This window comes from Oenanthe melanoleuca, chromosome 1 (genome assembly GCF_029582105.1).
Source record: "Oenanthe melanoleuca isolate GR-GAL-2019-014 chromosome 1, OMel1.0, whole genome shotgun sequence".
Taxonomy (NCBI): Eukaryota; Metazoa; Chordata; class Aves; order Passeriformes; family Muscicapidae; genus Oenanthe; species Oenanthe melanoleuca.
This window is the reverse complement of record NC_079333.1, coordinates 40,113,126-40,131,264: the sequence shown is the minus strand read 5'-3', so window position 1 is coordinate 40,131,264 and position 18,139 is coordinate 40,113,126. Positions and strand designations below refer to the sequence as shown.

The 18,139-nt window shown below is 40.6% G+C and overlaps 1 protein-coding gene across 4 annotated transcripts in view; it reads left to right on the top strand.

Moving 5' to 3' along the window:
* Positions 1-18,139, top strand: part of PDGFD (platelet derived growth factor D) — a 135,721-nt gene that overhangs the window by 78,088 nt on the left and 39,494 nt on the right. Inside the window, exons 2-4 of one of the 4 annotated variants that reach the window (XM_056489736.1) lie at positions 2,371-2,557; positions 6,527-6,707; positions 7,360-7,401. In XM_056489736.1, coding sequence (XP_056345711.1) covers positions 2,371-2,557; positions 6,527-6,707; positions 7,360-7,401 — 410 coding nt within the window. Of the gene's footprint in view, positions 1-2,352; positions 2,558-6,526; positions 6,708-7,359; positions 7,402-18,139 lie in introns of all 4 variants that reach the window. The other 3 variants (XM_056489728.1, XM_056489750.1, XM_056489742.1) reach the window with 3 other exon arrangements.

The following is an 18,139-nucleotide window of genomic DNA, read 5'->3' as shown; positions in this document are numbered from 1 at the left end:
CAGCTGCATGAGGGCAAAGCCTGTGCTAGGACTGCCTGAAAAAGGAAACCTTTCCCTCAGAGTCATGAACCAGATTGAACCATACAGTGAAATGCATGGTGACAGATAGAAAATGGCAATATTTTGCTGTCCAAGAAAGAAGAGTAAAGGACTCTCAGGCACAGGATGAGTTTTGCCGTGTTTTACTGCAATAACTTTGTTCTGACATAGGGAATGGTTGTTTTTCACTAGAATTTGTTATCATCAAATCTGTTTTATTTTTATCCCTTTTCTTGAATGCTTTGGATAAAGTCCTGTGAAATATCTTGTCCTCTTGGTGTACTGGTGTTTTCAGAGTCCAAAGGTCCTCAGGATTTCAGTAAGAGCTCAGTAGTGTTGGCTGGACATTTTGTTTCATTCCAGATCAGGGGAGAAAAAAACCCCACAGATGTCTTTTTTCCCTTATTTTAGAATAAAAGCAAATACAAAACAGACTTCAGCATAGATGTCCCTGATGAAAATCGCAACAAAACTATTCAGTGGGTGGTCTTTATTTTCACCAAATTGGCACTTTTCCAATCCAAATTGTTTGGTCAATGCAGAACAAAACAAAACTGGCTAGTTCTGCACTTTGTGAGCTAGGGCTGTGTTTGCTTAGAAAGGGTGGCTCAGAGTCTGAAAGCATCTTAGAAAGATATCACAAGTGGGTCTGTGGAGATAGTTTTATAAGAAACACAGACTTTTTTCTTCTGAGTTTCAGGTTGTTTGGAAGCTAAAATTACTGTGCTGTTGGAAGTGTACAATGAATTGTTGTTAGAAAACCATGCCTTGCTTACAACTGCATGCAGGAATGTATTTACAGCCAAGAACCAGTGAAAAGCAACCTGAAAAATAGATGTACAAATCATGAAATTTGTACTATTTTTCTGGATTCCTGTTTTCAAGGAGCATTTATAAAACAAGTAAATGTATTTCATATAAAGAGCTTAGAAAACTCCAGCCACGTTAAATTTTATTTTGAAAGTGAAGACTTAGATTAGCGTGTGAGACAGATGGCTGCAGCTGGTAGCTTTGGTTTTGTATTTCCAGCATTCACAGAGTGGCTTGGTGGAGATATTTTTCCCCCATTTGTTCTTCCTCAGTAGCCAGATTCAGGAGAAGGCACCAGTTTTCTATTTTTATTGCTTGCAGTGGGACTGGAGGTTGACGTGGCATTCAGCAGAGTGGAGTGATGTTCAGTTTAAGATAAATACACCAGAGTTTGGGTGTTTGCATGAAAGCAAGTGTACAAATTCATGCAGATCCCCACACATCACGTGGGGAAGGAGCACAGGTAGCTGTCCCACACTTAGAGGTGCGTGTCTTGGCTGGGAACTGAAAGCTGCTGTGGTCTGCATGTTGCCTTGGAGCCTTCTGATCCTCAAAATTTCCACACACCAAAGTTGTCAATACACAGAAGAATGGTTGTTTGCAGTTCTTTGATGCAAACTGACCCAAATTCCAGTATCAGGAACAGCTGGGCAGTGCAAGAGTGTGGTGCAACTGAGACTTTTTGACTTTTAGAGAGCTGGGTCTTGACACAGTTCCTGTAATTCTTGGAGCCAGAGATTTACAGCAGCAGAGCTTTTACCTCAGTATAAGTAAACTTTAGGAACAATTGAATGTTTGCTCAGGCAAAAGTTGTGGAATTTTAATTAAGTAAAGACTTGGCTGTTTATCTTGAAGTTTCTGAGTAAGATGGTTGATGGGATATGATCTGGCCTCAGTTACATGGGTATATAAGCATGGAGTAGCTGTTTGAGTAAATGGACCATAGGCAGAAAATGGTTCACACCATATAAATAAAATCAAAACATGACCTTACACGTGTTTCTGGGAAGAAATACTTAAGCACAGTAAAGAAATTTAATTTCACCCATACTCACTTTCCTGCAGCCCTTCATTGCTGCTTTTGTTTAGAGGGCATTGCTCCCCAGAGCACAAAATTTGAGAAGCAATTTGTTTACCTTTTTTATTTCAGTCTGCCTTACTTCATTGTTCTCAAGCTTGTAGCTTTTATTGAAGTTTAATTCTGTTTTAAAACCAAAGTGGTGAGAATGGCATTATATAATCAATATAAATGTAAAAAAAATTGTACATTTCATGTAAAATAAAGAGTCTGTGTAGTTGAGCTCTTGTTGTTCTTACTGTTTAATAAGGGATTGAATTAAGAGAAAATACTCTGTATTTCCTATTTAATAATAACTGCTCCTAGACCCAACTTTTTCTAGACTTGAAATGCAAATAATTGTGCTGTGTTATAAACTGTTGTGTTTTTTGCCTTCCTGTAACTGGAGCAACATACTAATTTCTACAAGTTGTGACTACTAACAGAGAGCAATCACCTCACAGACTTGTACCGAAAGGAAGAGAGCATCAGCGTGGCAGGGAGCGGCTGCATCCACAGTCCTCGCTTCCCCAGCAGCTACCCCAGGAACCTCCTGCTGACGTGGCGCCTCCACTCCCCGGACAGCACCAGGATCCAGCTGGCTTTCGACAGTCAGTTCGGGCTGGAGGAACCCGAAAATGACATCTGCAGGTGAGTGGCAAGCCCGTGTTTGCAAAGGGCTCCCTAAGTCCCCCTTTGAGCTCACTGGCGTGAGACTGCAGAGCGAAACCAGGGCATCTCTGGCCGGGTCTGGGATGTCCTTGCAAGGAGACCAGACCTTTAAGGGGCCCTCCCAGCTGAAAGTGATCTTTCAGTTCATAAATAAACTGAGCTGTCCTGGACCTGAAGCAGTTTTGTCAGGCTTCAGTCCTTCTATAACATTTCAAGCACAAGGTACTTGTGTGCTCAAATCCAGCTACCATAGCATATCCTACTTTATCCAACAATCCTACTTTAATAGGATTTTGTCCTCTGTCACCTCTGTCGTGTTTCAGCCAGGCAAGAAACATCTTTTTCAGTAGGTGGAGGGCTTTAGGAGGTTTGAGTGACTAGGTAAGTGTTTATTTTGGGGTGTGAGGAACAGAAAAAATGCTTTGAAAAATATAATTATGTTCAAATCACTTGCTTATCTTTAATTTTACTCTTCACTGGTACAGTTCCATTTAAAACTTTTAAATACAGATCCACAAACATCAGCGTGCTGATGCATGCTGATGTATCTATAAATCTATCACAGGCTACCACACCACATCCCAGTTGCTTTGGTTCCCCTTTTAAGCAAAAGTGACCTTAAGCTCAGATGATCTGGCTGATTAACCTAGGTGGATAAACTGTTTTGCATTAGTAGAGTACAGAGGTGAATCCTGCCAACATTCACTAAAACAGTATAAATCAATGTGTTTGTATTTCTTTTATTCAGCTCTCTTTTCTGTGAAAGAAGACAGGCTCAGGGTTCCCATGCTCTCCAAAAGGCAGATTGCTGTGATGCTACTTACTTAAAATGCTCAAGTCTGAGCCTCCAGCTCTGCCTGCTCATGTTGTTACTTACACCTTATCTATGCAGAGAACTTGGTTGTTAGTGTTTCTGCACACCCATCCTCTTCTTATCTTATCTTTGTCAATTAATTTCTGTTGGTAGGGTTTGGCATCTCTGCAGGCATTTTACAGGGTGGATTTTTTTTTTCCTTATTTTTCTTTGTTAAATTTTCTGCATTACTGATAGAGGGAACTGTTCCTGCAGGTTTGTTATCCGTGTAGTAATAAAAGAATGCAGCCTAAAATTGGCTCTCCTTCCCTGCTCCTTGGCAGGTCTGCTCTGGTGATGTTGGTCCAAGATCAGCAGCAGAGTCAGTAACAACAGTAACCTCCCAGTACCCCAACACTTTCCCAGATTCAGAGCCTAAAGCACACAGAAGCAGCCTGTTAATATTTACATAGTGGATAAACTGTGGCTGACCTGAAAGCATTGCAACTTTGAAACAGAGGGCTAATTTATTGTGGAAAAAAAGATGAAGTATTCTCTGTCAAAAGCCATTAAAGGTGGTGGCACAGTGAAGGAAAGTCAAGCTGTTACTGGCATTGTGTGCTTGGAGACCATCTTGGAAGACAGTCTGCTTGCTTTTTCCAGAGCAGCTAATTTAGAATGCAGAGAAAAGCAAAGACCTTCCATCATCCATAGTGTCTATAGAAGCTGGAGAAATATCACATTCTTTTCTGCAGTAAAGTTTTCCCTAGAGTTTCTGGAAGGCCTTTATTTGGGTAGTATTGCTTCCAGAGTGAGGAATTTTTTGGTCAGACAGCTTGTGATGGCTTTCAGTTTGTTAAGTACTGTGTGCAGTTGGATTTTTTGCTAATGCTCAATCTATTTTTTAAAACCAGATCTTTTCTGCAGCTTCAGTCCCTGACAGTCCCTGCAGTGCTGCTTTGGAGAGACAGCCAAGACTGTTTTAATTGAAATGAATGTGAGAACTGAGCATATGCTTGAATGCTGGGCATACTGGACAAGTAATTCAGGACCTCTGCACCTTACCTTACTTTTGTATTTGCTTTTGACCTTAAGCTTTTTTCTCCAGAAATTTCCTAGTGTTTTCTTTCCATTTTTCATTAATGGTAATTATTGTAATTTGCATACTATTAAGACTGAACTGATTGAAATTCATTCAGGCTGAGGAATAAAAAGGTATATTTTAGCAGGGCTATATTTCTGCTGAGCTTCTGAAGAAGGAGAGGAAATATTCAAGGTCTTACAGAACATTCAAAAAGTGCTGTTGCCATTTCCACAGGCACTTGATAAGAGGTGATTCTGAAAAGCAATTAAATTACCCAGCCTCTGAGGCTTCTTGGATGCACAGAAGCAACTGAGAATACACCTACTTCTGTGATCATTGCAGCAAAGCCTCTGCTGTTGAAAGCAGATATAATCCTTGAAAGTCCATGGATTTTCCCTGGTTTTGCTACTTAGTCTGGCTTCTGGCTTCCAAAAGTGGGGAGGCCAGTCAGGACAACTTTCACCAAAGCTTGCAAGGTTATTTGCTCCTGGACACCACAACCCCGTGTGTTGCAATCAGCATTCACAGTTCTGTGCTGCCTGGGAGGGTGGATGCTTGGGAGCTCTGCTGGGTACCACATCCATCACCACCAGGGAGTGGGAGCTGGGGACGGTGGAGAGAGATTGAGACAAGTTTACCTCTGCCTGGAGCTAAATTTTAGTGCTTTACAAAAAAGAAATATTTCAGCAGAGTTTGGGCAGATTTAAGTGGTCATGGTGGATCTGGTATTTTTTGTTCTGTGCAATTTGGGGTTGGTGAATATAAAAGCAGTAGAGCTGATATTCTCAAACCACATAGTACTTGTGGTTTTCTTCTCATGGGCTCTCAGCAGAAAAAGAAAAGCATGTCTGTTATTTACAGAGCTATTCAGCTCCCACAACTGGGCAAAGAGGAGGGTGCTAGGCCCACAGACCTGGGGGTGGGGAGCTAGCAAGAATCACTTAACAGTTCTGAACTCCCTCTTTGGAGGGAGCAGATGCTTTGATAATAGAAAACATTCCTGGTAAAGACCTCCAGAGTTTTAAGGCTTAACTGTACTGTGAGGATGGCACTCAAGCTGCCCCTCTTGTCATCACCTCTGCCTTGCTGGCAGCAATGTGTGGAGCCTAATTCTGGCTCAAAGATATTGAGAGATGTTTTGTCATAGATTTAGTAAAAGCATAGCTTTATTCTCTGTCCCCATTATTCTCCAGCTCAGTAACTGTACTCATTTTATTATTTATTTGTATGGTCATTTATACCCGAGCAGGCGAATGCGCAGGCTGGAGCAGTGAGTGCTACCACTGTGTCCCTTCATCCCTAGGGTTTAGTGCCTTCTGCTGCTGGCAGAGCCCTCTTTGGGCTCAGGGGCCTCTGCTGTGGCACAGGTGCCTGGCCAAGATGTGACTTTTCACAGAACACTGCAGCACGCAGAGCAGCAGCATGCTATCCTGCTTGGAAGCTAGACATAAATCTTTCCAATCCAGCTACAGGAGCAATGTGCCACCTACAAGGAAAGTCCTGAAAAGCACCTCTCAGTAGCATGCACTGCCCTGAGTCCCTCCAGCAGCTCCCTTTGCTCCTGGCACAGTGGCTGCCCCTCTCTAGCCCTGTGAGTGACACAGCAGGCGGGCGCCTGTGGCTGCTTCTGCTGCTGCTGCTGCTGCTGCAGGGAGTTGGGCGACCACCAGAAAGAGCACAAGTGCTTGCAGCTGCTCAGGTTGGGCAGCCTGCCTTAAATAATATTTTATCAGCTCTCTAAATTATTTACCCACCACATGAAACGCAATGCGTGTGCTTACTGTATACTAAGCACATGCAAGTGCCTCTTATTGCTACTTTAACGTGGTAGCAAACACTGTCATGTTCCTGGAGCACTGAAATCACTCATTTCAGCACTCAGGCAGTAGCCTGCAGCTTAGTGTATTTTGTGGCACACGAACTTGCCCACCATTTGTAATATTTAGTTTGATGTTTTGGAGTGGAGAGCAGGGGACAGGTGTCTTTGGGTCTCCAGCTGTTCTCCTGTCAATGTGCAAGCACCCTCTGTAACCATAATCAGCAAAAACTGATTCTTCATGCTCTTTTTCAGGTATGACTTTGTGGAAGTGGAAGATGTATCAGAGACCAGCACAGTTATTCGAGGACGGTGGTGTGGACACAAGGAAGTCCCTCCAAGAATAACATCAAGAACAAATCACATAAAGATAACCTTCAAATCCGATGACTACTTTGTGGCTAAACCTGGATTCAAGATATGTTACTCCCTTGTGGTAAGTCTCCTAGGGATAATAGCTTGCAGTGTAAAAGAGCATCAGTTCTTGAAGATTGAATGGTACAGCTAACCATGGGATCGAAACACTAAATGACTGAAAGTAATTTTATTCCAGCAACTGCATTAATGCAGATCAAAGTATTTTTGACATCGTGTCATTAAATATAAAATAAAGTCAAGTTCAGTTCAAGATTTACTCTAATAACATGTTTCAGAAGCACTAACACTTTCTACACTAAAGCTGCACTGCCACTGCCTTGAGAGATGCTGCAGAGGTAGCAAAGAAATGGCTGCTCTGTGAACCCCTTTTTGTGTTCATTCAAGGTTAAATAAAAATACCTTGAGGGGTTATGGCTGTGATTCTCAGATAAAGAGTGGTTTATTCTATATGCAATAAAAGTCTGCATGCAAGACAGTGTGCTAAGGATTACACTGCATTTTTAATCAGATATCAACAGACCTCTGTATATGCAGAAGCATTAGTAGTGTATCATGTACTGTTTCAATGACATGAAAACCTCCTCTTTTTTTGTTTTTATTTTTGTTTTGTATTAAGGGAGAAGGAATGCTCAGTACTCTTAAATAGAATTTGATACAAATATGTATTCCCTTGTATTGCTCTGATTAATATTATAATGCTTTTGGTGCAGTGTAGCTCGAAAGAGGCAGATTTTGCAAACACTCAGGAAATGGTAAGCAATAATTTATTATACTGTCCTCATTGTATTTTCCTATCCATCACACTTCTTATTCTCTTTTTATTCAATCCACTGTTCTTTAACAAGAATAAGAAAGCCTGGAATAGCAATAATGTTGTAACAGGAAAGATTCATTGTTTGAGTCATTTCACTTCCACCTCTTGGCTTTGCATGCATGTGTGCCTGTGTATGCTAAAAAGAGTCCATAAACAGCACATTGTCAAGACAGAGCAAAGCTATAAAGATTTTGCTCCCTTGCATTTGAATTGTTAGGCTTCTAGTGGACTAAGGCATTAAACTGTAAGTACATTCTGAGCTCTAATTTGAAGATAATCTACTAAAACTCAAATGCAGGCAGAACAGTTTATGAAAGAGCACTGGGCATAAAAATGAGAGTGAAGCAGCAGCCTTTCTTTATACTGTTTGTATTTCAGCACAGCCAAAGAAACTCTGCTGCATTTAGCAAGTTTTATTCCAGAGAATATACAGATAGTCTGATGGTATTAGACTTTCCAAAAATGAATGTTATCACCAGTAAGACATGGGACTCTCTGCACTAGAAAGCTCAGAAAAGGCTACTGTATTTATCTCATTTCAGAACTGTGAGTAAACAGAGAATTTGCAATCTGGAAAATCTATTTGTAAGAATAATCTCTAAGTGCACCCTCTGAATGAAATGCTGCTTTATTTCAGAGAAGAGCCCTGTACAGGTGATTGGTGGTATTTGTGAGGTGGGGGGTGATTTATACTTAGCTGCTCTGCAGATTCCAAACCACCCAACCAAAAACTGCAGGATTGATCCTGAGCAGAGTCAGCCCTTATTCCATAGTCCCCACAGTTGCCTAGAGTGCAGTTCACAGATATCCTGAGCACTGCTGACCCCTGAAGGTTGGACTTGCTGTGTGTTTCTGGTCAGTAAACCAGGGAGCATCAATGAAGCATGCAAAAACATATGGTATGTTTTATGAGGTGAAATTAAGGACCCTTTTTTCCTTCCCTTTCTAACCTTCCCCAGCAAAGGGCTACCTCTGGGGCCTTTCTTGGAACATGGTGCTTAAGGCATGCAAATCACTTAATTCCCTTGCTTTTTCTTATGTACAGGGTTTGGATCTGCATGGTAGTGGTTTATTTGTACACCAGACTCTGATAATTTTCCAGAGAAAATAAAGCAAGTGGTTTGGAATTTATTGATCAGCTCCATCTTCTGTGCATCATGCCAGAATGACTGGGTGAATTTCCCACAGTTACTCATGCAGCCAAACAGCCTTGCAGCCTGACTCTTTGACCTCTCATTTATAAATCTTCAAGGAAGTCAGTGAAGCTCACTACATTTGATGCAGATCAAGCTTTTACTTAGATCAGCACTCTGTGTGAGGGACAGATAAGGCACCACAGAACATAGCAGAAATGTCCTTCACTATCTTTGGATACTTGTGTTTTCTATTAACTTCACATTTCAGTAGAAACATTTCACATTTAGAGGAACAAAAGGGGATTATTTTTCTAGAGAAGATATAAATTAGACTTGTATCACTTGTATCACATTTGCCCTTGGGAAACAAGGTATAGAAAGCAAACATGCCATGTAGCATGAAAGGGCTCAATGGGATTAGAACTCTGACTGCTTCTGGAAAATTAGACCAAAAAAATACAAGGATAGTCTTTAACAGTGTAAGGTTGAAAACTCTATGGATATGTGTGACTATCTAACTGTCCCAATATTAGAAAAGGGCCAAGGGGCAGGGGAGAAAAATCTCTGAAATAAAGTCTGACCATCTAATTACAGCATTTAGCAACTTTTGCTGTCTCACTCCACCTTCTTCCTCCTCCTCTTTCCTCATCCTCTGTCTTGGCACCTCTGCTCTCTGTGGGTCTGGGGGACTCAGAAAGCTGGAGGGGGAGCAGTGATGGTGGTCTTGAAGGCACAGGAAAGGTCCAGCTTGCTGTTGCCTGCTGCCTGTCCCAGATCTGCTCTTCCCTCTCAAAGTTAGAGCACTCCCTGGAGTGGGAGCTCCAGGGTGCACCTGGCTCCAGGAGTTTGTTACTGGGTTGAGTGTGTCCCACTTCCCACTGCTGACCTCAAGTTGCCTAGGAGTCAAAAGTGTCTTAAGCTCTCTGGAAATAGTCCTCCTCTGTGCTGGCTGCAGGAGGAGGTGGGTGTGCACAGGTGTGAGTCTCTACACTCCACACTTCACGTTCAAAGCCCCCAGTTGTAGCTATGCAGTTTGTTGGCTTAGTCTGGGTATCCAGTAGAGAATTGTTTCCCTTGGACCTCTTTAAAAATTGCCTGTTTTCTTTAAGATTCACAGATCTAGAGCAAAAATGGTCTGGAGCAAGACCTAGACAGCTATTAGGCATGAGCATCATTTGATTCCAAATTTTTTTGAAATTCCTCCCTACCATTATCACTTAAAGACATTATTTCTCAATATTTTTTAGTGCTTTTTCTTGATTGAGTTACCTTAGAAATACCAAATTGTATTATAGAAGGCACTGAGGTTTTCTAGGGTGGCATTTTATTTGTTTGTTTGTTTGTTGGGTTTTTTGTTTGTTGTTGGTTGGTTGGTTTTGTTACTTTATTTTTTACTCTAAGGACATAATCATCCACAACAAACAGTGTAGAAATCCGTGAAGCAGAAGAAGATAAATTTATATAATCCCCTTTTTCCTTCTGAAGTTCTTTCAATGTCATAATTCTGGAAAGGAATGTTAATAAGATTGGATCCCATGCTTTACAACTTAATTTGCATGGACATTTAGTAAAAAGTCTAGGAACTCATTCAAGATCATGTTTCAACAATAAAGGTGAATGTTTGAAATTAAAATTCCCAACTCTGCATCTAATTTCATTTTGATGAGGCAGCTAGAAAATGTTGGATTCCATTTGCTAATTGCAAACATTATTTGGAGTTTATTGTAAAAGGCACATTTATTACAATAAATTCCTTTTGCCTTACTAATTGTTTGGTTAATCCTAAATGAAATCCATACTTTGGAACTTCGACTAAAATCATCATTGGAAACAAGGGCCACCAAAAATTAGGCACATATGTATATGTACTTGTATAAACATCATGTGTATGAAGATGTAAGGTTACATACATCCTTTTACATATACATGTGGACATGTGGTATTAAAGAGAAGAACATAAGAGCATTTGTCCCAAGATAAGCTTATGCATCAAAGTATATATCAGCGTGTTAAATCCTAAGCAATTTTGGCTTGTTTAGAAATGAATTTTTTTGGATGAGGGAGCCATAAAGAAATTAATGGAATGGAGGAGAGAGGAACTTTGAGTTTGGATCTGTATTTGGAATTTTACAGGGAATAGCTTTGTGCTGAACACCGTGTATATAGATCACCACTCCTATGATCAGAAAGACAGCATTAGTCACAAACAATAAAATTCAATTACTTTCCCATGCAAAGAATATTGACCAATCAAAGTTTACTCAAATTCTAGGCTTAAACTGTTTATTACTCACCTGTTAAATTCACAAGAAAACAAACAAAATTGGAAGACAAATCAAAAAATGAAAATGGGAAAAATAAGAACTTGATCCTGATACTTGCACTCACTATTATCACTGATTTAAGTGACTGGCTCCCTGTATTTTACTACACTTGTCTGCTCAAGTAGTGCAGCAGCAGGCTTAAGGGTTTTTATAAATAAGTCAATAAATAAATGCCCTTAAGAGTTAGCACGATCACAAAAAGACTCCCCAGTGGGAATACAGATTCATAAATATCATAAGGAATGATTAATTCCAAGCTGAAGCCAGTGTGGAAGCTGCATTAGTCTGCTGCAGTACTTCTGGTTTAGCTTGTCACTTCTTTCACAGAATGGATAGATAATTCATTTCTGTATCCAGGACAAAATACTCTGCCTGAAACTCCATGTAATATATCTCATGTGACAACAGGAGTGATAATGGTGCATCTGTACCTTCTCTGCTATTAGATAATCCACAGAAGGAATCCCAGTAAATTGCTGGGAGTACAAAAGGAAAGAATGGGGTGGAGTGGCATATCTTGGTTAATAAAGTGGTCGAACATGAAATAGATTTCACAATGAAGAAAGAAGAACTTAATTGTGGACCTTTCATCAGTTCTACTACTTTCTCTGTTTTCAGTTTTGACTTGCCTGTGTATTCTAGACAGCAAAGACTTTTTATGAATACAACCCATGTGCAAAACACATAACAATCTGTATGATGAAACTTCTATTTTCTTAAGTTCTGACAGAAAACTATTTTCTGTGTTTTGCTCAAGGCATACTATCCTCATAAAATTATCTGCCAGAGGCTCATCTGTCAGGAGAGAAGTAATTAAGTCCTAGGTTCTAATTAGATAAGACTTGCTCAAAATCTTTAACATTACTTCTCCAACTTCACATAAGTAGGAAATTTAAGAGATTATCTATGCACAATTTTTTATTTTTTATTTTTTTTACTTTGGAAGATGCTAAAATTTTTAAACAGCAACATAAGATGGCATCATATTAAAAAGATATATTACTTCTCAGTGCATCTTGAGACATGAAGTATCTCAGAGTAATTTTATATGGGGAGGAGGAATGCTTTCCATTTAATAAGGATTCCTGAGACTCCAATAATCCTCAAACTGGTGCTTAATTCACAGGACTTAACATGTCCTTCAGCAAAATTTGATGCAGGAAGGAAGGTGGCATGATAGCAAAGCAAAGCAGTGTGGTAGGCAGGCACATTCTGGTTCTCTGAGCACTCAAAAGATAGTGAAGGATACAAAAAAAGCAAAAAGTGGGAGTCAGATTGCTTGGCAATAAGGAAAGGCTATTCATGGATTCAGAAGGCATGTCTGGATGATCAGTTTCACAGGCAGCAATGGCTGCTCCAGGGACAGCCAAAGTTTCTAATTAAAAGATTCATTCCGACATTTGCACCAGCAAGAGCTTCTTCTGCCTTCGGCATCCCTGTCACACCTTCCAAAACCCTAAACCTTTACTGTCTAACTCCCAAGTCTTGTCCAGCCAATCTCTTTTCCTCCAGGGTGGGAAAACTTGCAGGTTTTCAAGTCTGAGATGCAGCAGGTGAATGCAGTGTATGAGTCACAGGCAGCCTGGGGGCTGCAGCCAGAGCAGCCGAACCTGACATGACCCAGGATTTCACAGTCACTTGTCCAGAGCAGCCAAACCTGACATGACCCAGTGTTTCACAGCCAGTTGTCCCTGACTGCATTGTCCCCCAATGTTCCCTAGACTCTGGTCCTAAAGTGGTCCTTCTCTTGGCAGGTCTTCTGAAGGTTTGATGCCCCTTTCATGTTTACTCTCGTCTCAGACACTAAGATTGGTCCCAATCCTTCTGCTGTGTGACCCTCTACATTAGGAGTCTCCCTGTTTTGTGTCTTAATTTTCAAAGCCATTCAAAATGGAGATATTTCAGGGAGAAGAGGAATCACCCACCAGCTTGGCATTAGAGAATGCTACAAGTACTAGAAAGAAGAACTGATATAGGATCATGCAGGAATGACAATGAAACAGTGGCAGAAGCAAAGACAAAGAAGGACAGTAAAGTCCAAGTCCAAGTTCAGAAATAAAGGTTTTTGTGGGTAAGGCAAACACACATAGTAGAAAAGTCCACAGAGAAAGAGAAGCCAACAGAAATACCAAAATGGTGGGAGAGGTAGGTGAAGTCCCAGACAAGCAAATATTCTTCAAAATGACAGGAAAAAATTGTAAAATAAAAGTACAGAGAGGCTGTGTCTAACAGTATCAAACTTCATGAGCACACAATGAAAGGAGCCTTCCCTCATTACTAGGAAGGCATCCACATATCACTTGTTCATTACAGTCACATGAATGCAGTTTCACTAGGACTCAAGAGGGTGAATGGCAATAAGGAAACATTTTCAACAAGGTGGTGAAGGGAAGGAAGGATTTGTGTAACCCAGAAGAGACATGGTGGCATGGTTCAGAAGGAAAAGAGGAAAATGAATGGGAAATTTTAAGGAGAAAGTGGACTTGAAATAAGAAAGACTGTGTCAAGGAAAGGAGGGAGGGCAGGTATGGATCAGGTAGAAAGCAAGACAAAAGTAAGACCATTTCACTAGATCAGCCTCTTTTGGCAAAACCTCTGACTGTGAACTTGAGGACTGGGTTTGAATATATTCCAAAAATGAAAGGAGTCAACTGGGAATGTGAATGAATAATTGAATTATGCCCAGGGAAATACAGATCTTCTTGCAAGGAAGATAGCAGAACCAGAAGCAGTGGGACCATATAAACACACAGAAGCTGTCAGACTTCAGCTGATGAACAATTGTTTTAATCAGAAAGGAAAATAGACCTTAATGCCTGTGTTTTCTCAGCTGCAAGCCTGTGTACCTGGCAGTTTTGTTGTTTGAACAGCATGAGGGAGAACTGGCCATTTGCTTTCCCCTGTCCTTGATTTGTTGACAGCTCAGTTAAAGTGTGGCTTCTTTGCAGGATGTTGTCATTGATCTGTCTTAACATAGCAGTAGTGCTGTTGTAGTCCAATTCCTGCTGAAAATGCTGTCTTAACCCCAGTGATGTGCTGTACACTGGATGGGAATTCACCAAAATTGTGGGGGTGGCCAGGGATGAAGAAATGCAGCACTTTGCACCTTCAAAGCACTGTATAAACACAAATGTGTTATTTTCAAATTCAGTAACCTGTCTCAAATAATTGATTCTAACAAGACTTAGAGGCGTTGTTCATTTCAGACAGCTTTAGATTTTGAAGGATTTCATTTTCTGCAGCCAAAACTTACCTGTTTAAAGAGTTACTGAGGAAATTAGTGACCCAGAGGAAATTTCCACTTTTCCAAGGTAATTTAGAGGTACAAAAGACACCAACAGGAAAAGATTATTATGTGCAGTATAAGAGACTTACCTATGTTAGACAAAAATAATCAGAGACTCAAAAGCCTTATTCAGTATGAACATGATTTCCTGCAAAATACTGCAGAAGCAAATTGGAAAATGCAAATTCCAAGAAGCACACATTGATATTAGCAATGAGATCATAGCATGTAAGAATAGCAGAATAAGAGCCACAGGAATGTTGTAGGTGTTGGGAGGCATGTAATACTGAATAGCAACTTCAGTATTTTAATTGAATGAAGGGAGCCATGGTATCATAGCAACTGGCCATGATCTTGCCACTCTGTTTGACTAAGTGAGGGCATGTGTGAGGATTCACAGTGAATTGTCTGCCCTGTTAGCTTTCATGCTGTTGTGGTTTAAGCCCAGATGGAAATTAAGCACCACACAGCCTCACCGCCCCTCTTCTCTCCACCCTGCCACCCTGGTGGAGTGGGGAGGAGGATTAAGCAAATCTTGTGTGTTGAGACAGGAGAGTATAATAATTGAAAATAAAGTGAAATACAGTATTAATTATGATAACAAGCAGTAAGCAAAAAGTGATGTTCTGTGGTGTGGAATACCCCTTTGGTCAGTTCGGGTCAGCTGTCCCAGCTCCCTCTGTTTCTTTTGATTGCCTCCTCACTGGCAAAGCATGAAACTAGGAGAGAAAAGAGAGTCCTTGACTTAGGATAAACATAACTTAGCAAAAACCCCTAAATCTGTGTGTTATCAACAGCATTCTCTTTCTGAACCAGCACTGTAACAGCTACTGAGAAAAAATTAACTCTACCCTAGCTGAAACTAGAATACATGCCCATATTGCTTCCTGGTTCATAGTCACATTTTAGTCATAATGCATCTGAATACTAAAAAAATTCAATATGAAAGCTAATCTTTCCACTGTTCTTCAAATGTCAGTTACAGTCAAGTAATCTCTGTTAAACAAAAATACACAGTACATGAAAATTAGACTTCCAGTGAGCCAGAGTTCATGATACTGGTTGTGGCAAAATTGTCCCATTGGACAGGTAAGAAATTAAACCCACTCCCAAACTTGGTAAAATCTTATGTAGTTCTTTTAATTAGGGAAATAAATCAGTGATTCCTAGTAGTCTAGTAATCTGTAGAATGAATTTTGTGTAGAAAATGAATGGAAGATATTCAAGGTATTTTTTATTAAAACTTCTCTGGGTAGATCAGTCAGTTTTTAAAAAGATTTAATACTTAAGACAATTTTAGAGCTTGCCAGTGTTAAAATCCATAGTTCTGCTTTCCCAGATGTGTTGGGCAGCTTTCTCATGGTGTCTAGAAAGGAGTATTTTTAATTAACATCAAATATGTGTAGGTAGTAGAAAGTTAGGATGGATCCAACACCAAAAATCATCGTGCATGAAATGGAGTGGTACATTTTAGCAACATCTGAAGAATGTTGGCATGTGAAATGATCTTAACATACGAAGAACTTATTTTGGTTTGGTAAATCTGGAGGGTGTTTTCTAAAAAATTTAGTTAAAATGTCAGATTTATTGGGAGAAGAGGGGTGCCATGCTTGATTCTGTAAAAAGTTTAATTGGGCACATTTTATTGCAGTGCTGATAAGAACCTCCTGGTTGTTCAATGTGGCCACACTAGTCTGATCTGCTGCTATGGCCACAAGGGAAGAGGCAATGGCCTGCTCTTCCCAGGCCCTGTTCCTGTTGAGCAGCCTCTGCTCTAGATTTTCTACAGAAGACAAAGGTGCACAGATTAATTTAAGTGTATCAGCTGTGTTGGAGAAGAGTAGGAAGTCAGTCTGCTTCCTCTGGAAGTCTGTCAGAAGCAAATACCAAAAGTGGCATGGTGCACTGAAACATGCTAGACCTCCAACTGCACTGAGGAACTTGTGAAAATCCATCACAGCAGGTGTTGGTTGCAAGTTGTCTTTTAAATCAAAACAAGGATTGCGTGTCTTCGCAGCCTTGTGCAGAGCAGGGCTCCCAGGCACAGCTTTGTGTTCTCTACTCCTCCAATACTATTTATTTGACTGTGTGTCAGCACCTTGTGAAGCCTGGCAGCACAATCCTGCTCTTGTACTGTTCTAGCCAAGTTTGGGTTGCAGGGTCTGTTTCAACCTTAGCACTGTTCAATGTGTTTTTGTCATTCTTGGCAAGCCAGGGAACACAATGCATTGTGTATAATGGGTGTTTAATTGCCTACATAATAAATCTTTGCCTTGTTTGTTGCAACAGCTGTAACTGCTGTAAACTCCTTACATCTCTGGATCAGATGATACTGATTGTTTTAAGATTACTGAATCTTAAATTAGGCTTTTTTTGTTTTTTTTTTTCTCCCCCAGTAATGTCTAAGGCAGACAAACCTAGAATTCTGATGTGAGGTCACTCAGTCAACTTTCCTTCAGGACAAGAATTTTCTGTATTGTAAATTCATTGCTTAATCATCTAGTACAATTTTTAAATATAACAAGCACATACAGAACATTAATCATGGACTAATAAATCACTGTTGCAAAGACATTTTTTCTTTCATAATAACTTTTAATTTTCTTTTTTTTTAATGCCATACCATTGCCTGCAATTATATCCCTTCTTGATTTATGATAAAGAAGTCTGTTCTTTTTGTTGTGGGTGTATATCTCTCTTAGATATTTGCAGTGTGCTTTCACACTTCTTTATTTTTTGCTTAGTCAAGCAATGATGTCCATATTTAGCTTTTAATCTTACCCAAAAAATCAGGCTATTTAATCCCCTCAGAGTTTTTGATGTGCTTATCAGAACTGCCCCAGATTTTTTTAACTTTTTACAGTGTCTCTGTGGTAGTGAATGGAACTGAGTCTGGTGGTTCAGGCATCACCACCAGTGGTGGTGGTGTCAAAAATCATTTTGGCATCAGTGTCACCTGCCAGGTTTCCCTGCTTAGGCAGATCTGCATGACAGTTGCCAGCCTGTCTGCCCTAACACTGGGAACATGTCCTTTAATGGGTTTTCTTTTGTCAACTCAGTCCATCTTTGGGCTCCTAGGTTTCCTAGGCTCCTCCTTCCATTCAGCATGTAAGCTAAAAACACATTAGGTTGCATCTTTCCACAGGAAACTTTCTTTGTGTTGTGTTATGATACCATTAGTGATTTTTGCATGCCCACAGTGAAGATGGTTGTGCCTCCTGCAGTTCCATTCTCCATGGGTTTGGATGCAGCATCGTGACCTCAGGGAGGGTGCTGGCTTCCAGGCCAGACTCCACCACTGCCCTAACACCTTATCACAGCCTGAGACCTTCCCACCTCAAAGACAGGCACATCAATTGTAAAATGCCACGAAATTAACTTCTAAAAGACAGTACAGAATCAGGTGGTGGTGTTCCAGCTTCCAGTTGGGACACTGTGCCAGCAGGGTGGGCTGCATGGCCAGACCAAGAGTGATGAACAAAGGGGTTTCTCTGCTGTGCTGTTTTATTTGGATTCTCACTTCTTCTGTGCTTGCCAGATTTACCTGGGCCCTCTCTAGTGTAAGAAATTGCATGCATACAAAATAGAGAACAGCAATCCTGGATTCCAAACCAGGAAGGTGAAAGAACAAAAATCAGCTTCAGACCACACTGAGCCACTGGTCTGGTGCTGTGAGAAAGCTTGTCACCATTCTCATCCCCCCTTCCTTCTTAGTGGCATGATGAGATCGTGGGATCTCCACACTTCCTTTTAACAATTCTTAATTTTGTTCTGACCCTGTAGCTCCAGACATCAGAGAAGGTTTTTCCTCCCTGCTGGGGAAGCTGGTTTGCTCACAGGCTGCTGCTGTTGTTTGCTCAGCACAACAGTTCTGGTTTCAATAACCTTGACACTACACTACATTTCCAAAGAAAGACATGGCTCTGTGTA